This window comes from Protobothrops mucrosquamatus, unplaced genomic scaffold (assembly GCF_001527695.2).
Source record: "Protobothrops mucrosquamatus isolate PMUCROS unplaced genomic scaffold, P.Mucros_1.0 scaffold11, whole genome shotgun sequence".
Taxonomy (NCBI): Eukaryota; Metazoa; Chordata; class Lepidosauria; order Squamata; family Viperidae; genus Protobothrops; species Protobothrops mucrosquamatus.
Window position 1 is genome coordinate 992889 of NW_015386398.1, and position 21203 is coordinate 1014091.

General features: G+C 43.4%; 2 protein-coding genes across 2 annotated transcripts; both read left to right on the forward strand.

The window, feature by feature from the left end:
• The first annotated feature begins 7874 nt into the window (after window positions 1-7874).
• LOC107282688 (zymogen granule membrane protein 16-like) lies at window positions 7875-13448 on the forward strand. The gene is made up of 4 exons (XM_029283065.1): window positions 7875-7888; window positions 9153-9231; window positions 12164-12293; window positions 13047-13448. The coding sequence occupies exons 2-4, from the start codon at window positions 9177-9179 to the stop codon at window positions 13408-13410; spliced, it is 549 nt and encodes a 182-aa protein (XP_029138898.1). The 5' UTR covers window positions 7875-7888; window positions 9153-9176; the 3' UTR covers window positions 13411-13448.
• A 5771-nt stretch (window positions 13449-19219) lies between these two features.
• On the forward strand, window positions 19220-20187 carry LOC107282689. Its single transcript, XM_015810503.1, has 2 exons — window positions 19220-19767; window positions 20083-20187. Exons 1-2 carry the CDS (start codon window positions 19222-19224, stop codon window positions 20185-20187), a joined length of 651 nt encoding a protein of 216 aa, XP_015665989.1. The 5' UTR covers window positions 19220-19221.
• The last annotated feature ends 1016 nt before the right edge of the window (window positions 20188-21203 follow it).

The following is a 21203-nucleotide window of genomic DNA, read 5'->3' on the forward strand; positions in this document are numbered from 1 at the left end:
ATGCCATAGATCAGTGGTGGTGAACTTATGGCACGTGTGCCAGAGGCGGCACTCAAAGCGCTCTCTGTGGGCACGTGTGCCGTCGCCCCAGCCCTGCCTCCTCCCGCAGCCCCCTCCTCACCAGCAGCCCCCCCCCCCAGAGAAGAGTCAACCCTGGGCGCAGCCTGCACGGAGCAGCACAGCCAAGGACATGGCAGTTGGGCAGTGGGGACAAGACTCTGCCCTCACGCCCCGTCATGCACAGTTGATGCGGCGGGGCGTGGGTGGAGACCGTGGCCGCCATAGCGCTACTGGGCCGCCATGGCGATCTGCAGTGGGCCATGGAGGCAGTGAGTGGCCGGGTGGGGGTGGGGCGGGGCAGAGGCGGGGGCAGGGCGGTTTTTGGCTACTCGGTTTCTAAAAGGTTCGCCATCACTGCCATAGATCTATTTTAAATTTTATTTTGGTTTTAATTATAGTACACACACACCCATCTGCGTAGATATTTGTTTAATTAATTAATTATACAGGTTGTTCTCAACTTACAACGAAAATTGGGACCAGAATTTCCATTGGTAAACGAGTGAATCGCACCCAATTTTACAACCTTTCTTGCCACGGTTGTTAAGTGAACCTCTGCAGTTATTAATTGAATCATGTGGTTATGAAGCAAATCCAGCTTCCCCCCCCCCCCCGTTGACTTTGCTCTGCTAGGGAAGTTGCAAATATTGATCACATGACCTTGGGACACTGCAGTCATTGTAAATACATGCCACTTGCCAAGCACCCAAATTTTGCTCATGTGATTGTAGGGATGCTGCCATGGTCATAAGTTAAGGACCAGTTGTAAATCACTCTTTTTCAGTGCTGTTGTAACTTTGAACAGTCACTAAATGAATGGTTGTAAGTCAATGATTATCTGTATACGCAATAAGTTTCTTAAAGAATCAAAATAGGGGTACCATATCTGGGGTGCAAAATTTCAAAGGATCACTAGATGGCAACAGTGTTATGCCAAAGTTCCAACTCCTTGCTGCCAATCAGTGGCCATTCAGAACTTTGCAGCCCAGATGTGGTAATTTAATTAAAATATGATTTTCAGTTAGCAATCAATTTTTCAATAAATTGCCTGACTTAGACTTTAAGTATGAATTTTCTTTCCTATCTGTGTGGGATTTCTGTTCATTGCCCAAAAGTAAGGCGGGTTAGTTTCAAAATTAGATTGAGGAGCAACTTGGATTGTAACTACAAGGTAGCCTTCTTCCACCAGGCTGATCTCTGGATGTCAGACTACAACTCCCATCGTTCACAGTGATCTGATCAATCTAAAAGGCTGCCAAGTTGAAAATTGGTGGTAAATCCTAAGGTAGAACCATGAATGTGCTCGGTTTTAGGTCAGGAAAAAAGAGATCCATTTTATATCATTTTTTTCTTTTTAATTCTCCATGTAAAAATAGACATCCTAGAATGGGATAATTTTGTTCCATGTAAAACTATAGTAATTTCTTTCTTATGATGAAGGAAGGTGATCCTTAGGTCACCTTGATTGAATTCACACAACCCTCAGGTTAAAATGCAGTAGTTGTGTGAACCTAGCTAAAGGGGGAAAATATATTGTGTGAACCTAGCTAAGGGGGGAATATTGTGTGAACCTAGCTAAATATTGTGTGAACCTAGCTAAAGGGGGAAATCACTCTGTAACTGTGCTTGAGGTTTACCTAGGGGTTGGCTGGTTGTCTGAACCCAGCCATTCCGTGCCACCTCTGGAATCCAGTGAGCAAAGGCTGCTTCCAAATCACTCTAAGGCTTGGGTAGAGTGGTCCTCCTACAGTGCCAAACTCACCGAGCGCCTAGTCTCCTAGGCCATATAAAGAGAACGAAGCCGGTGATGATCACGAAATCCATAAAGTGGAAAAACCGCCTTTCCCGTCCCATTGGGCAAAAAAGAAAGAAACTGCCAGCAAAGGGAGGGAGGAGGAAGATTAAAGAGATGTAAACCAGAAGACGAGGAAGCCCAGACGGATAAAGTCATAGGGAAGGAATGCACAACACTCTTTAGTTGCGTGTGTGCGCCGGGCGGCTGGAGAGAACAACCCAGCCGGAACAGGCAAATGATTCACAGACACAGAAGGAGAATCGGAGAGAAGCCAAGGCTGTTTCAGACAGCCCTAGGCACCCACGGAGGAGAACTTGGGAGTCTGGGCACCATCTATGGTTCCCAACCCAACCTGGGCTACCAAGGAGGATTTGGCGAGCTTGTCCGTCAACGATGGTGCCTAAGAGGCCCGTTCACACCTCCCTGGGGAGGCGACAGCTTCCCTATCAAAAACACCCTTCAGTTTTTCAGCCTTTGCAAAATGCAAAAAAAGGAGAACAATGATTGCTGGAAAGACAGAATGAGTCAGAAAAGAAGGATGGGACAGAGCGGAAGTGGGGGAGGAACGACTCTCCTTTTTTCACTGGAATCGTGTTCCATGTCCTTAATAGTCAGGTTTCAGGGAGGAATTCAACCGTGGCTGAGACAGTGAACATGAAATGCTTTCAATCCTTAAGAGGAGGGGTTGAATTAAAAGGTAACTTTGAGATACTCTGAATATCTTGTCTTCAAAAATTATTGATAAACCAGGGTACATGTACCCTGGTTTATCAATATAGGTAGTTCTCAATCAATCAATCAGAATAGAGCTGGAAGGGATCTTAAAGGTCTTCTAGTCAACCCACCTGCTCAAGCAGGAGATCCTATACCCTTTCAGATAGGTGGCTGTCCAGTCTTTTCTTAAAAACCTCCAGGGATGAAGCACCCACAACTTCTGAAGGCAACCCTGATTTATTGGTTAATTGTCCTCACTTTTAGGAAGTTTCTCCTGAGTTCTAGATTGGTTCTTTCCTTGATCAGTTTCCATCCATTGTTTCTTGTCCTTCCCTCTAGTGCTTTGCAAAATAAGTTGACCCCCCTCTTCTTTGTGGCAGCCCCTCGGATACTTGAACAATGGTATCAGATCACCCATAGTCCTTCTTTTCTCTAGACTGGCCATTCCCAAATCCTGCAACTGTTCTTCATATGTTTTTGTCTCCAGGCCTTTAATCATCTTAGTTAAAGTCTCAACTTACAACCATTTGTTTAGCGACCGTTCAAAGTTATGAGCACTGAGCAAAGTGACTTACAAACAGTCCTTATACTTAACAACCATTGCTGCTTCCCTCCGGTCATGGGATCAAAATCCGGGCACTTGGAATACCACCATGTATTTACAATGGTTACAGCATCCTGAGGTCATCCGGTCACCATTTATAACCAGCTGCTTCCAAAAAGCAAAGGCAATGGGGAAAGCTAGATTCACTTAACGTCTGTGTGATTCACTTCACAACTGTGGTAAATGGCTTAACGACTGCAGCAAAAAGGTTGTAAAATCAGACAGAACTCACTTAATGACCACTTCACTTACAAATGGAAGTTCCAATCCCAACTGTAGTCGCAAATTGAGGATTACCTGGTAGCCATTTTCCCCTCATAGTTCCCATTTTTTTCAAACAACAGCTTGAAAAAATAAGCAGGTTAAATTAAGTTTTTCTGATTCTTGCATCTTCTGAGACATTTTGTATAAATCTTAGGGTGAAGGTCTGGGAGGGATGAAGCCTGTTGGAAAAAAAGACTCTGGGTTTTTTCTTAAATAATTACAAGATTCAGCTTACAAAAAAATTACAAGATTCAGCAGTCCATCTGCATATTATAATAATGATAATAATAACAACAACAACAATAATAATAAAGTTGGAAAGGACCTTGGAGGTCATCTAGTCCAACCCTCTGCTCAGGGAGGAAACCGTTTAAAAGACAAAGGCCACTCTTTTGAAGAGATTTTGGACAGAGAGGACCGCTGGTTTAGAAGAGGGATCAAAGAGGCCATTTATGTCAAAATTGAACAGCCCTCTCTCAACAGAGGGGGAGGGATAGGACACCATCTATCTCCAGTCTACATCACAGTCCTTTCAGCAGTTCCAAGAAGGCTCCACGCCCATTTGCACCACTCAGGTGACCCTGAGGACACAAGTAAACCTCCAAGTGGTCTGAACAACTCTCTAAAAGAATGCAAATGACCAGCTGTCTGCAAGGAGTATAAATCCTTCCATTCCCCATTTTGGATGAGAAGCAAAATGTCTTCAAAGAAAAACAAGAAAGTCCAGTTGCCTCTTGAAAAAGCATCTTTGGGCCAACCATGACCTGGATGACTGAGAATCTCCAGAGACTCTCTTAAATAAATAGTTCTAGAGCCGTGGTGGCACAGTGGTTAGAATGCAGTACTGCAAGGCTAATTCTGCAGACTGCCGACTGCCAGCAGTTCGGCAGTTCTATTGTCGCTGGCTCAAGGTTGACTCAGCCTTCCATCCTTCCGAGGTCAGTAAAGTGAGGACCCAGACTGTTGGGGGGCAATATGCTGACTCTGTAAAACTGCTTAGAGAGGGCTGTAAAGCACTGTGAAGTCTTAGTGCTGTTGCTATTTCTCTAGGAAGAAACAAACCATCACAACTTTTAATTACCAGTCTGTTCCTGGAGTTAAAAAAGAAAGAGGAATGTCAACAGTACAGATCAGCAAAGCCCCATCCATCAGAGAAACATCAAAGAAGCAAAAAGTGCATTAATTTCCCTAAAGTAGCTTTAAGCCTAGTTTGGAACAAATACAGAATTTTTGGAAACTGTATGAGGAGTTTCTCAATTTTTTTCATGTTTCCTCCCAGTCTCTCTCAACATGCCTAAGCTGCACTTTATGAGATAACTGTCCATTGACTCATCCACTATCTGGACATTTTATGCTCGTGTTCTTCTCTATCCTTTTTCTAGCTTCCCCACAGTCTCTTATAAACTCCGTCTTTAAAAAGGGCACGGATTTTTTGCAACTTCTGAAAGCTTCCTGGCTATAGAAATGTTGCCCCCCTGGTATCACCAACTTTTAATTCCCCTAATCCATTGCAGCCATGCACGGGTGGAAGAAAACAGGTTTTTAAATTTTACTTCTGGTGGACTGAAAGGAGTTTGCAAATTGTGACCAGAAAAAAGTCAAGACAGGGACTGCAACATTGCACATAAAAAATTAATTGGAGCTTTAGTGGCACCATTATAGCTTCATCTTGACTTTTTAAAATCACATCCTGCAAACACCTCTGAGTCCCTGGATTCAGTCAGATTGCCTGATTTTTTCCAAGATACAGGTAGTCCTCAACTTACAACAGTTTGTTTATTGACCGGTCAAAATTACAATGGCACTGAAAAATGTGACTTCTGACCATTTTTCACACCTACGACCGTTGCAGCATCCCTATGATCACGTGATCAACATTCAGATGTTTGGCAATTGGTTCATATTTATGACTGTTGCTGTGTCCCAAGATCATGTGATCACATTATGTGACTTTCTGACAAGCAAAGTCAATGGGGAAGCCAGATTCACTTAACAACCAGGTTACACACTGATCAACTGCAGTGATTCACTTAACAACTGTGGCAAGAAAGGTTGTAAAATGGGGTAAAACTTCACTTGACAACAGAAATTTTGGGCTCAATTGTGGTCGTAAGTCGAGGACTACCCATAATGTGTGGCAGAGCCTTACTGATTTCACTTGCCTGGGATCAAAATTATGGGGGAAATAGTATTTAAATACTGGGACACCACTGAGGATGACTTCAGCTTCTCCCAGTCATGGACTGAAGATGAGATGAAAACAACATGATGGGGACATCATGCTGGCTGGGGAATTCTGGGAGTTGAAGTCCACACATCTTAAACTGACCAAGGTTGAGAAACACTGGTGTGGATCAAAGCTCTGCCCTTTTTAAATGTCCATCAAAAGAGGCGGGACTTCAATCCACCATTTTGGTTTCTTTTGATTCTCTTGCTGTGGTGCTAAACATCAGGAGAAGCTATCTGTGATCTGGCATTTCTAGACTTCAATTCCCAGAATTCCTGGCCTGTTCCACCTATCATCCATCCAGAAATGGAATGCTGGGGTTAAAGCTATACTAGCTGTTTTATTATTTACGAAGAGTAATAATACCAATCAGCAGATACAAATCACCAGACTTTGCTGAACTCAAAGGCAGTTTCTTATACATGATACTGTGGAAAATTAAGACCAGTGTTTTTCAGTCTTGACAACTGTAAGATGTGTGGACTTCAAGTCCTAGAACTCCCAGACTTCAACCTTGGGAGTTGAATACCACTTTTTAAAGTTGTTAAAGCTGAGAAACAAGATTAAGAAAAGATCGGCTGAGCCACAACAATATTATGGGCTCTGCTGCCATCGTGTGGCAGCTATGTGCCTTTGCTTAATGTTCCTCTGTGCATTGTATCCTGATAGGAGCACACCATCCACACAAGAAATACAGTAATTCCACAGGGCTTTGAGTTCACTTGCTTCAAATGCAGCTCAAATGAACCATCTTCAGGTTCACAAACCACAAAATTCGGCATTCATTGGAAATGAATATCCAGTAACTGTATTAACATAACATGCTAAGCTTGCTCCGTATGAACACTGAGTAATTTTTCATGGGTTAGTATGCTGTGTTAAGTAAGGCCACTATGTGGTTATTAGATTTTTTTCTATTTTTATCCTGCGATTCTCCCAGGCAGTCCTCGACTTATAACCACTTACTTAGTGACTGTTCAAGGTTACAACTGCACTAAAAAGTGATTTATGACTGATCCAAACACATACAATTGTTGCAGCATCCCCACCATTGGGACAAGAATTTCCATTGCTAAGCAAGGTGCTTGTTAAGTGAGTTACACTCAGTTTTACAACCTTTTTGGGGGGGGGGGTTTAATATATTTTATTGATTTTTTAAAACATAAATCACTTAATAATTGGTGAACTGTGTGCTGTCTGGTTTTACATTTGTAAAACAATCACTAACAATTGATTTCTATAATCCATAATCCACATAATGGTTTTAATTTATTTCCTCTTTTCCCCAAAATGTCCTCTTTTGCAAGCATTGAGTTAATACAATTCTTATTGTTTTGATAGATAACAATTAAATATATATTTTTTCCCAATATTCCTAAAAATAATAATCACATCAATATAATATTTCTTTTCTATCCAATCATTCTGGTTGCCTTATCATAGATCCTATTACAATCCTTATTTAAAGTTTACAAAGGTGTTGGGTTTTTTTGCCATAGTTGGTAAGTGACTCATGCGGTCATTGACTGAATTTGGCTTCCTCCATTGACCCTGCTTGTTGGAAGCCAGATAGGAAGGATGCAAAGGGTGATCGCCTGGGATGTGGCAACTATCCTAAATACATTCCAGTTACAAAGAGCCCAAATTTTCATCAGGTGATCCTAGGGATGCTACAATAGTCATTAAGTGCTAAGTGAACCAGTGGTAAGTCATTATTACTTTGCCCTTATAACTTTGAACAGTCACTTAATAAGATGCCTGAGGAGTCACTACCAATATAGAAAAGTAACTTTTTCCCCCTAGGCCTCGAGCAATTTCTTTTTATCCAAAGCAGCAGTGAATTAGGAGAGCAGCCCATATTTTTATTTGCCATGCAGATAACTGAAAACTAAAGAATGAACAATTTTTTGGTTAAAAAGACAGCACAGTGCAAGCAGTCAAAGGTAAGTTCATCCAATGATTGCTTTCTGGAATGAAGATCTTCTAAACGGGAGCAGGAAAGCTCACAATAGAAGCACTGTTTGTGTGCCCTGCGGCTAACCACAGGTAAAAAGAAACTCCAGAAATTTTCCAAATTGTTGCCAAACCAATAGGTGCTCAGGCCACATTTGCAGCAGAGATTGAAAACAAGGGATTCTTTGAAATCTGAAGCCTTAGGAAGACAAAGAGAAGGAAACCTGTTGCCTTGGGCTCCTCTCACCAAAGAACAATTCAATTTTGTAAGGTAAATTACAGAGTTGCATTGCAGAAATATGTAAATATTATACTGTATGTAGATTTGCCTATGGTGATAATTACAGGGCTAAAAAGTTGCATGGTGCATCTGAGGACATTTTCATGGGGAGAATCTCTGGGATGGATGGATGGATGGATGGATGGATGGAATCAGAGTAAAAGAAGGCAAGGAAGGAGGGAGAGATGGAAGGGAGAAAGGAAAATAGATGGGGGGGGGCGAGGGAGGGAGGGGAGAAGGAGAAGAAGACTTGTAAATTCAGTCCAAAATACATTGACTCATAAATGTCACTAAAATAGGACCTGCTTCTGAATTGACCTAGAAATATGGAAAGGATGGTATTATAATCACACCACAATCAGAGCCTTTTTGTTTTCCTTGCATGATTTTTTTTCCTGTTTACATTTTTGCCTTCAAATTCTTATTTCAGCCAACAACATGAAATCCTAAATCCTACAGTACCCTAATGCTGTAGTAGAAGACTGAATTTTAGATAGAGTAACTTGTGAACTTTAACAATAACCTTGGGAAAGCTTATTTGTGCATTTTAAATAGCATTCTTGAATCAACAGTTCCTTCTTTCAGTTGCCTCTCCCTGAGGAAAAGAAATCTGTTATTCCATAGGAGCCAACATTTGTTTTTCATATCTTGCTGCATTTTACCTGCTTCTATTTCAACTGCCTCCCGTCACTGTCTTAAATTGGTATCCCAGCCCCTGTCTTACAGGTAGTTCTTGACTTACAACCATAACTGTGACTTTCTGTTGCTAAACAAGGCCATGATTAAGTGAGTCACATCCGATTTATTGCCACAGTTGTTAAAAGAATTGCTGCAGTTGTTAAGTGAATCATGCAGTCATTAAATGAATCCCTTTTCCCCATTGACTTTGCTTGTGGAAAACAGGCTTGTTGGAAACATGGCAATCCCATGATCTTAGCATGGCACAACCATCATAAATACATGCCGATTATCGCATGCCTGAATTTTAATCACATGACCACGGGGATGTTGCAACGGTCGTAAGCATGAGGACCAGTTATAAATCACTTTTCCAATGCCACTGTAACTTTGGATGGTTGCTGAATGAATGTGTCAAGGACTACATGTATTGTTGTAATGAATTTAAGGTTGGCTTTCTAAACAGATGTATTTACAAGAAAGAATTGCTTAATTCAATGGTAGGTCAGGCTCCGATAACATGCATTGTCAAAGATAACATGTTAACTATAACTCTCTTTTGTTCTGTAATCTTCAGATTAAGCCTATTTCATCTTCCCAGATGCTGTTTTTTGTGTTTCTTTGCCTTCTTTGTGCTGGAGTATCAACTATTTTGGGTAAGCTCTAGATTCTAGAACAATGTCTCTCACACTTGTCAATTTGAAGATGTATGGATTCAACTCCCAGAATTCCCCAGCCAGCCAGCTGGCTGGGGAATTCTGGGAGTTGAGTCCATACATCTTCAAGGTGCCCAAGTTGAAAACCACTGATTTGAAAGAGAGCAATTCTCACTGAATTCTGTCCAGTGCCTGAGGAATAAGAACTGTGGAAAATTGTAATAATTTGCACTAAGAATGGTGTTTGTATGTGCATATATGCATGGATTTGAAATTAGAATTAGAATAGAATAGAGCTGGAAGGGACCTTGGAGGTCTTCAGCCCCCTGCTTGAGCAGGAGAACCTACCATTTCAGACAAGTGACTGTCTAATCCAGGGGTAGGCAACCTTGGCTCTTTTATGACTCGTGGACTTCAACTCCCAGAATTCCTGAGCCAGCCATGCTGAGGGGAAAGGGAGAGGTTTCCAAGCTGAGCCATGCTGGCTCAGGAATTCTGGGAGTTGAAGTCCACGAGTCATAAAAGAGCCAAGGTTGCCTACCCCTGGTCTAGTCTCTTAAAAACCTCCAGAGATGGAGCACCCACGATTTGTCAATTACAAAGATCAGATGTGTACAGTAGGCAAAAATTAGAGGCAAAGAAGCCCCCCAACCTATAGGTTAAAACAGTGATGGCGAACCTTTTAGAGACTGAGTGCCCAAACTGCAACCCAAAACCCACTTATTTATCGCAAAATGCCAGAGCTGCATCAGGATTGTGGTGCCCTCGGTGGGGGGGGACGTGGCCCACTGGGTGGGCGTGGCTGCAGTGGTCATGGCAGACTGGGTGAGTGTGGCCGGGGCCAAGGTGATGGGGGTCAGTCCCTCGCCATCTCCGGGGCATCCCTGGGGGGCCAACGCTGCTTGTTCACTCACTTCCTGCCCTGTTGCTTCCAAACGCCACGTGCTCGCTACTCTGGCGAACTCTGCTGGGGCAACGGCGCGCGTGCCCACAGAGAGAGCTCTAAGTGCCGCCTCTGGCACGCGTGCCATAGATTTGCCACCACTGGGTTAAAGCATAGAGTTTTGGAGAATACATGTTAAAACTTTATATTTTTATGCAGATTTATAAGGCTTAAAAAATGTGACTGCATGAAGTACAACACAAAAGCAAACAAATAAAGTAAAAAAAGTCACACTCCCAGACCATATAACATTAAAACATGTTGCAGTATTTAAGATCCAAAATATAAAATGGCAATTAAGCATATAAGAAAGCAACTAAAGCAGACATGTCAAACTCGCGACGTCATATGACATCGCACGACGTATCAGGACTGTTTTGCCATGGCCGGCAATGGGCTGGGCTTGGCTTCCTCGTGATGCGTCCAGCCCGTGGGCTGGCAGTTTGACATCCCTGAACTAAAGGGAATTCCACTGTTTGCCCCTAAATCTTGGGGGAATGGCCAAGTCTTAACAGCTTTCTTAAAGGTGAGGAGAATTGAGGCTGATCCAAATAACAGGGCAACCACAGAAAAAAGCATATTTTCTAGGTCCCCTAAGATTGCAAGATCTTAAAAGAAGGAACCTGTTATCTATTTCATTAGAAATTTATTGGTTAAGCAGCTTTTCCCAGCCCACGATATAAGGGTTATTGTAGTAGATCTCAGTTACCTGCAAGGGCTGGCTAAAAAAGATATAATTTGAATTGCATAGTAGATTGCATAGGTCTCTACAATTACAGGTCAGGATTAAATGATTAAAATGTTAGGTGCTGTGTTTGAAAAATGTAACTCTAACTTAATACTAGTTTAGTAGCCAATCTTGTAGACAAATCCTGTAATCCCAACGATCAATGGATGGCTAACCCAATGCTCAACATGCTCTTCATTTGCACGCATTTCAATTCTCTTTTGCCTCAGCAGACGGCAGAATCTGATTGGCCTTATATGGACTGAGAAACTTAAACAGTCTCCTTGACTCATTTAAGACTTTGCTACAGGATATGTTTAAACTTCTTTTTTTCCCCTCTCCCTTTCTCTGTAAGCAAATCTGAAGTAAAGCATCAACTTATGGTCCTGAGGAAATGATATGTACAATAGCTTTGTAAATAAGTCTGCAGAAATTACCAGCTTAAAAAATATAAAATGAACCAACCAATAATTCAGGGGTCTTCAAACTTGGCCCTTTTATGACTTGTGGACTTCAACTCCCAGAATTCCTCAGCCAGGCATGCTGGCTGAGGAATTCTGGGAGTTGAAGTCCACAAGTCCTAAAAGGGCAAGTTTGAAGACCCATGCAATAATTTATATTGTTTACAAATACTATTTATAATGTGCCCCCAGCGTATGGTCCAACTGCCATCAAAAATAAGTAAATTTCAGTTAAAATTGCACACAAGCAATAACTTCAAGATATACCATGATGGATTTATATAGTAGAAAGAACATTTATACAATTATAGAATTCTAAATTTATAATCCTCCTATTATCTAACATTGCTTATACAGGTAGTCCTTGACTTACAACCACAATGGAACCCAGAGTTTCAGTCATAAGTTGTTGCAATCGTAAGTGAAAGCACCAAATGACAACTCAATTTGATGACCATTTTTACAATGGTCGTAAAGAGAATTACCATGGTTGTCGAACAATTGTTTCAATAATATTTGAGCTCCTGGAGGATGTGAAGTGAGAGCAGGAATCTGCAAGAGGACTTCCGATCTCCAGCCGTCTTCCTCCACCAGTCTATGTGATTCTTTGTCTGGAACTCTAATTCACCTCTGAGTGACCATTCCATATACAAATACAAGGCTGTTTAATCAATGGGACACAAAATGGGACATAGCCTCATAAGCTATTCTGCAGGGATATAGGAAGCTCTGGGATGGATTGGTTGATTGATTAATAGACTCATTCAGTTAACTGGTTCTCACTCTTCTTTATGCATCCAGACCAGGAAGAGTTCTCTTCCTACTCTGGGGAATACGGTGGAAATGGTGGGGACTCTTTTGATCAGTCCAGCAACCAGTTTGAAGGCCCTATATCAGCGATGAAAATAAGGTCGAATGACTGTATACTAAGGTACGTATGTTTACATGAACCCCAGAGGTCTATAGCTGGGCAGAACTTGACATCTGAAAATTTATGAATCAACCGAGGAGAGCATAAATAATATAGATGTAGAAACAGTTTATTGATAATTGACTAATCAGTCAATAAGCTATTTTTATGTGAAAACATATGTCTAAGGGCTGCAGATTGTATATAAAGAACATATCTAGATCAATACTGAAGGAAAATAAGGTATGAATGAAAGGAGGGTGGTTCCTTCTAGATCAGTGTTTCTCAATCTCAGCAAAGTGAAGATGAATGGACTTCAGCTCCCAGAATTCTCCAGCCAGCATGGCTGGTTGGGGAATTCTGGGAGTTGAAGTCCACAGATCTTCAAATTGCCAAGATGGAGAAACACCGTTCTGGAACCATTTTCTAGCTCTTCTTCATTCTGGATAAGAAGATGGAAGTATAGATGAAAGACCTCTTCCTACGGAGGTTTGCTGAGATGAGCATCATCAATAAAAGAGAATATTTGTAGCACAGGGTTGAAACAAGGGGTCCTGGGTGCTTTTTGAGCTTGTTTTCTTGCAGACTTTTTATTACCCAACTAGGTAACATCATCAATCCTGCCTGTAACACTGATATGTTACCTAGTTTGGGTAACAAAATGCCTGCAAGAAAACAAGCAAGGTCAGAGAACCCCAAGGACCCCTCATGAGCATCGTCATTCATTTCCATTTAAGGTGCCTCTCTAACATCATCCTTCTCTTGTTAATGCAGCATCCAGGTTCGCTATGGTGACACGTGGTCCAGTACTGAAGGAAGCACAGCAGGCCACCCTTCAGACATGCACCTGTCCTTTGGGGAGGGATTGGTGCAGGTGAATGGCCGTTTTGGAAACGCTGTGGAATACCTGGCCTTCCGCACCAACATGGGCCATGTCTTTGCCTTTGGGCTGAATTCCGGTTTGGGAACGCCTTTCACTGCAGAGCCCTCGCACCCCAACACAGTTCTGAGGTTCATCAGTGGGAGGTCAGGACCGATGGTCAATGCCCTCGGTTTCCACTGGGATGAAGATCCATGGATGAAAGGGTGGAATGAATCCCTTCACTCTCCAGCTCCACCTCCAGTGACCCAGATATAGATCTCTCTACCTTTAATTCTCACCCTTAAAATCAATACAAATATTACACAATCTCTTCTGTTGTTTCCTTTGTATCTTGGGGGGGGGGGTTGTAAGGGAAAAGAAAAAAGAAGAGGGAATAGGGAGTGATACCCTTTTGTTGTTGATACCATGGTTTTGATAGTCTCTTAATTTTGATTTTGCTTCTTTCATTTTGATTTTGCTTCCTTCATTTTGACTTGGCTCATTAAAGAGATGTTAAGCATGGATCAAAGCACTAAGAAAATATTATACAGGTAGTCCTCGATTTACAATCATACATTTAGCCACCATTCAAAGTTGCAGCATTTTGAAAAAAGTGACATCGGTCCCCGTCTTTACAACTGGTCCTCACACTTATAACCATCACATGATGAAAATTTGGGCACTTGGCGACTGGCCTTTTTACATTGGTTGCAGCATCCCGGGGTCATTTGATTGCCATTTGTGACCAGCTTTTGACAAGGAAAATCAATGGTGAAAACCAGATGTGTTTAACAACCAAGTGATTCTCTTAATAATGGCAGTGATTTATTTAACATGGCAAAAAGATCGTAAAATTAGGCATGACTTAACAACTGCCTTGTTTAACAATGAAATATCTAGTCCCAATTGTGGTTGTAAGTCAAGGACTATCTGTAATCTTATCTCCTGCACATCTAACTCTATCTGGAGACACTGGAACCCACAGAAAACGATTGGGGGGGGGGGTGTTCCTTGAAAGCCATTTGCTCAGCTCATCCAACAGATGTGATGGGAAGAAGGAATAACCTTGTGGAACAGGAGGAAGAGACACAACCAAGACAATAAATGAAAGAAACCTGAATCTGGGGCAGAACTACCATCTAAGAAAGCCTCTAAGACGAGACCCTCTTAAGTTCTCACAAAAATAAAGGGAGGGAGAGGGGAAACGCATTCAGATTCTGTTATTGTAACCTTACAATAAAAGTAGTATTAGTATTCATAACTTTGTTTCCTAGTCTGGTCTACTTTGAAGGGCTGACCACAGGGTACATGATTTGGCTAAGGGCTCCTCATGATCTGGTACAAGCGCTGGATCGGCACAGAATCTCCATCCTAATGCTAGAATACATCTCAGCTTTGATCCCACCTACTTCAAGAAGGTTGTTAATTTGATCTGGAAAATGCAGCCATCCGAAGTTCCCAGAGCAGGGCGGGGTGTAGAACTAAAAGTGGAACATGATTGGAAGAGGAGAAAATAAATTTGGCAATAGCATCCAATGGTAGATAGAAATGATACAGAGGAAGGGAGATCACAGATGATAAGAAGATGGATGGATGGATGGATGGATGGATGGGTAGATAGACAGACAGATTTGCAAGCCAAATTGGCAGGTATTTATTCAGGAGCCAAGTCATTAATTTGGTTTTTGCATATAAAACTCTAGACTTGAGTTGCAAATATATGGTACTCATTTTTATGTGGGTGTATGCCAATTTTTGTCTCCTAGACAAAACTGCCTGGACAGTTTTTTTGGAAGTAGTTTGCCATTGCCTGCTCCCTAGGGCAGAGAGAGGGCGACTGGCCCAAGGTCACACAGCAGGCATTATGCCTAAATTGGGACTAGAACTCTTGGTCTCCTAGTTTCTAGCCTAGTGCCTTTAACTACTACATATAGATAGTCCTCAACTTACAACCACAATTGAACCCAAAATTTCTGTGGCTAAGCAAGACAGTTGTTAAGTTTTTAAAAGGGAGTTTTGCCCCATTTTATGGCCTTTCTTGCCACAGTTCTTAAGTGAATCATGGCAGCTGTTAATACCATGTTATTGTTAAATGAATCTGGCTTCCCCATTGACTTGGCTTGTGAGAAGGTCACAAAAAGTGATCACTTGACTCACTGCAACCGTCATAAATATGAGCCAGTTGCCAAGTGTCTGAATTTTGATCGTGTAACCCTGGGGATTCTGTAACAGTTGTAAGTGTGAAAAATGGTGACATCACTTTATCAGTGCTATTATAACTTGGAAAGGTCACTAAATGAATGGTTGTAAATCAAGGACCACCTGTACTGTAGGACAAACTGGCTCTCTTTGGTAGCCACTAGAGCAGTGGTTCTCAACCTGTGGGTCGGGACCCCATTTGGGGTCGATCGACCATTTCATGGGGGTCGCCAAGCAAGGCTGTCCGCCATTTTTTTTGTCTGACATTTTTTTTGTCCGCCATTTTTTTCCCCCTTTTCCGGCGGGTGCCTTACCTCCCTTGGGCTGGGCCAGCTGGTGGTCGGCCTGCTCCGTATCTGCCTCTTGCCAGCTACGCCTCGGCTGGCGCAGGGGGCGGAACCACGCATGCGCGGCACTCCTGGGCAGGGAAAGTCCTCGACTTACGACCGGTTGGGTAGTCCTCAACTTACGACCGGTTTAGTCCTCGACTTATGACCGGTTTAGTCCTCGACTTACAACCGGTTGGGGTCGCGGCATTAAAAAGGTTGAGAACCACTGCACTAGAGGGCAACAAAGTTGGAAGTTTGTGTGTATCACTTTGTGCCACCTGAAACATGGCTGGCGCCTGGACTGAGCATGCTGGGCCCCTTTAAGGCCTCTCCCCAGCCTGCCCAACGGCCCCAGTAGCTATAAAACCAGAGCAGAAAAGCAGCTGGGTGTTGTTGCACATTAGTTTGCCCATTTGTCCGAAATGGTGTAGGGTTTCCTGCCTGAGCAGGGGGTTGGACTCGATGACCTCCAAGGTCCCTTCCAACTTTATTATTATTATTATTATTATTATTATTATTATTATTGTTGTTGTTGTTGTTGTTGTTGTTGTTGTTGTTGTTGTTATTTCCTATGCAGACTTGTTCTGGGAGTGAGAGGGGAAGTGGTTTCTGGTACTCACTGGGCATAGGCAGGGGTATGCAACCTTGGCTCTTTTATGACTCGTGGACTTCAACTCCCAGAATTCCTGAGCCAGCATGGCTCAGCTTGGAAACCTCTCCCTTTCCCCTCAGCATGGCTGGCTCAGGAATTCTGGGAGTTGAAGTCCACGAGTCATAAAAGAGCCAAGGTTGCGTACCCCTTGCATAGAGTAACTGGAAGCAGCCTAGGGCTAAGTCAGTGGTTCTCAACCTTTTTAATGCCGTGACCCCCAACTGGTCGTAAGTCGAGGACTAAACCGGTCGTAAGTCGAGGACTATCCAACCGGTCGTAAGTCGACTAAACCGGTCGTAAGTCGAGGACTAAACCGGTCGTAAGTCAAGGACTATCCAACCGGTCGTAAGTTGAGGACTTTCCCTGCCTGGGAGCGCCGCACATGCGTGGTTCCGCCCCCTTTGCCGGCCGAGGCATAGCTGGCAAGCGGCAGAGACGGAGCGGGCCGACCACCAGCTGGCCCAGCTCAAGGGAGGTAAGGCACCCACCGGAAAAGGGGAAAAAAATGGCGGACAGCCTTGCTTGGCGACCCCCGTGAAATGGTCAATCAACCCCAAATGGGGTCGCAACCCATAGGTTGAGAACCACTGGGCTAAGTAGTCCTAAGATTAGTAGGAGCAGTGGTAGACCTGGGGAAGTATGTGGGAAGGAACTGTGTGTACTATCCATTATGTGCTTGTGGGTATGTTGGCTAAAGGCCAAGGAGGTTTGTATTGGCTAATTGGGAGCCCCCTGAATTTGGATAGATCAAAGCTGCCAAGCTTGAGAAATACTGGGTTGGTGGAATGCAGATAGTTCTCGGCTTACAACACTTCATTTAGTGAGGCTTGAAGTTACAACAACACTGATAAAAGTGACTTATGTTTTTCACACATGATCCTTGCAGCATCCCCACGTTCACGTGATCAAAATTCAGATACTCGGCAACTGACTTATGACGGTTGTAGTGTCCCTGAGTCATGGGAATCACCTTTTGCAACCTCCCGACAAGCAAAGTCAATGGGGAAGCCAGATTCACTTAACAACCGTGTTACTAATTTAACAACTGCAGTGATTCTCTTAACGACTGTGGCAAGAAAGGTTGTAAAATGGGGCAAAATTCACTTAACAAATGTCTCACTTAGCAACAGAAATTTTGGGCTCAATTGTGGTCGTAAGTCGAGGACTACTTGTAGTCTCTCCGGGTAGCAGAAGACTGGGACAGAATGAGCTCTGGAACTTCAGTTGTTTGGTAGAAATCCTGTTTGAAACGCTCTGCTAAGAGCCTAGAGCAGTGGTGGCAAACCTATGGCACGCGTGCCAGAGGCGGCACTCAGAGCCCTCTCTGTGGGCACGTGTGCCATGCCCCAGAGATGGTGAGGGACTGGCCCTCGCCGCCCTGGCCCCGCCCATCCAGTCTGCCATGACCACCGCGGCCACACCCACTGGCACCCGGTGATAAATAAGTGGGTTTTGGGTTGCAGTTTGGGCACTGGGTCTCTAAAAGGTTTGCCATCACTGGCCTAGAAAGAGCTGGACTACTCTCTGACGTGTGGATGATTTTGCTGCTCTGGCATCCTTGGTATTCTCTGTGCTTGGCTGTTTTCTTGCAAATGTTTCGTTACACAAGTAGGTAACATCAATGCTAGTGAGCGAGAGGTTTGCTCCCTATTTGTACACCCATTAGCACTGATGATGTTACCTAGTTGGGTAATGAAACGTCTGCAAGAAAACACACAAGTGCAGAGAGCACCAAGGATTCCACAATTCAACTCTGAACTACAGATATTCCCTTCTACAGGTGGTCCTTATGACCAGTTCAGAGAAGAGTACAGAGTAGAGCAACAAAGATGATCAGGGGACTGGAGGCTAAAACATATAAGGAACGGCTGCTGGAATTGGGTATGTCTAGTTTAATGAAGAGAAGGACGAGGGGGGACATGATAGCAATGTTCCAATATCTCAGGGGCTGCCACAAAGAAGAGGGAGTCAAGCTATTTTCCAAAGCCCATGAAGGCAGGACAAGAAGGAACGGATGGAAACTAATCAAGGAGAGAAGCAACCTAGAACTAAGGAGAAACTTCCTGACAGTTAGAACAATTAACCAGTGGAACCACCTGCCTCCAGAAGCGGTGAATACTCCAACACTGGAAGTTTTTAAGAAGAGACTGGACAACCATTCGTCTGAAATGGTATAGGGTTTCCTGCCTGAGCAGGGGGTTGGACTAGAAGACCTCCAAGGTCCTTCCAACTCTATTGTTGTTGTTGTTGGATCATTTGGCAACTGGCCCTCATTTATGGCTGCTTTCAGTGCCCTGCAGTCATGTGACCATGTTTTTGACAGTTTTGCTGAAAACTTTATTTCCTGTTTTTGGCAAAACAGCCCATAGCAAACCACTTGCTTAACAACTGCTGCAAATAACTGCTGTCACAATTTATGACTATGGTGGCCAGTCTTCACTATGGTTGTAAGTCAAGGACTATCTGTAGTGATATTGCTGTTTCTCGGCTCTGATCTTTTCACATCGTGGAAATTGTGTTGGAACTTAATTCCTGCCTCTTATTTTTGTGAAATGTTACATTATTAAGATCTCAGTGTTATAATTGCTCAGAATTCTGGAAAATGCCCTCACAATAACAAGAAGGTTAAAAACAACTTAAAACTTCCCCCTCTCTTGCTTGAAGGAGAAGCTGCAAAAACCTGCATCTTGAGGGTTAATGCTCGTCCCTTTTACTTATCACTTGCTGGGGGAGAAAAATCCACTTTTTCTCCCTCTTCCTTCTGCCAAGTACAAAAGTCACAAAGAGCCTATCAACCAACCGGAAAGCAACTCTGAAATGAAAAACAAAAGGAAAAGCGAAAGGAAGCCCAGAGGGCTTCAGAGAAGGAACGGAAGAAAGAAGAATTGACGAGGAGGAAGGTTCAAAATGAGCAACGCAGATCTAAATGAGCGAGACAGAATCCTTCAGGAATTCCACGCAGAAACAGTTTTCCTTTCAGGAAACAAAGAATGGCTGGTGGAGAAGAATTACTTTGTCGTGAAAAGCACGGTGGAGAAGATTGTGAAGTGGGCTTATGAATCCAGCACTGGGTTGTACCCCTTTGACCCCATTCCCGTGGGCAGCTACAATGAAGGGCTGCACCTTCAAGTGGAGAACACTTCCAACGACTTTGACTTCCTTATCCCAGTGCGGTATAACTCCAAGTTGGCGCTCCGGAACAGAGTCGTCCCCAGTAATTCCTCCAGCCGCCCCACCCACCTGCTCCCCACCTACATTTTTCGCCACAGAGGAATCCGCAACCTTCCTGACAAAGGGCTGCCGGTCTTTTCCCAGGGCACCAAACTGTTGGTAGACATTGAGAATGTGGCGGAGACAGATGTGAAGATCTATTGTGATAAGCCAAAATCACAGTTGGGGGAAGATGAGGAAGAAGATGATGACCCTGACTATCATAAATTAGAAATGTGCCAGGTAGGTATTAACAGGATGACCAGGAGGCAGGGGTAGGCAACCTGGGCTCTTTTATGACTCGTGGACTTCAACTCCCAGAATTCCTGAGCCAGCTTGGCTCAGCTTGGAAACTCTCCCTTTCCCCTCAGCATGGCTGGCTCAGGAATTCTGGGAGTTGAAGTCCACGAGTCATAAAAGAGCCAAGGTTGCCTACCCCTGGCCCAGGAGGGAAGGTGGTGCACCCTAGTGCTGAAACCTGGGGCATGTTTGCTGGGAAAAGGTCTTTCTCTGGGGGGTGGAAAAAAAGCTCTTTGTTTTTTTTTCTTTTTTTGCTAGGAGAGTCTCAGCTATCATAATTTGGACCCAGAGCAAATCCTGAAGGACTTTCATCAATATGTAGGGATTGCCTTGAATCCAGGTGCACCATTTCAGAAAAAATAGCTAATGCAATGGGAATCCATGGCAGGGGTGAAAAACTGTGTCGACCAGACACGGTTAGAATAAGAGAGAGAATGTTGTGAATGCTAAAAAAAAATGGGCTGGACCTTGCAGATTCACAAAATTAATTTTCTTGATGGGTTGTGGCTGTTTAGGAAGGATTCAATTAGCAGAAGGAACCTAAGGGAGATCAAGGGTCCCCAATTCCTGGGCCATGGCTCACTAGTCAGCTATGAGATGTTGGGAACTGGGGTGTGAAAGCAGTGGTCGTGCATGCACACACATGTGTGCATCCCCATTTGTGCAAGCAGCAGACTAGGATGTGCGCGCACACTTCATCTCTCCCCCTGCCAGTCCACAAAGTTGGAAAGGTTGGGGAACTCTGCTGTAATGTCTATCCCTCACATTATTTATTTCTTAAGAAAAATTATATGGCTGCCCAACTCATGGGTGACTCTCAGAAATAAAACCCCAATGCAAAACCCTCCATCCCCCCCCCCCCGCCTTGTGACAACAAACAACTCTTGATGGGGCTCCATATCAACCTGGAATTCCCAGGTCCACGGGCAAAACTGTCTTCAGGGCCTTTCAAAAGAGTGTCAAGATGGGCCAATCTTATTTCTGCAGGGATGATATTGCACAGAGAGGGAGCCACCACTGAGAAGGCCCTTCTTCTTGGTTCTCCTTAAGAGAGAGGACCAATAAAATCACCTATTTCCCTGCTCTGGCAAGTTGGATAAATGTAACTGGGAAAAGACAGTCCAGATACATTTTTGTGAATAAAGATGTTGGTAGAAACTAGCATTTTGCCATGTGCCAAGCATCCTATTTGCCTTTTGAATGAAATAATTGTAGAAAAGTAAAGCCAGATGTGACCTACTTGTTTTATATTTTAATTAAGGCCAATCCAAATAGAGGAAAGCATGTAGGCTCTTCATTGGGCTAGACATCACAAAAATGTTGTTTGTGAGTAAAATTTGGGGACTCCTAGCCAGTTTTTAGAGACTTTTATTGTGTGA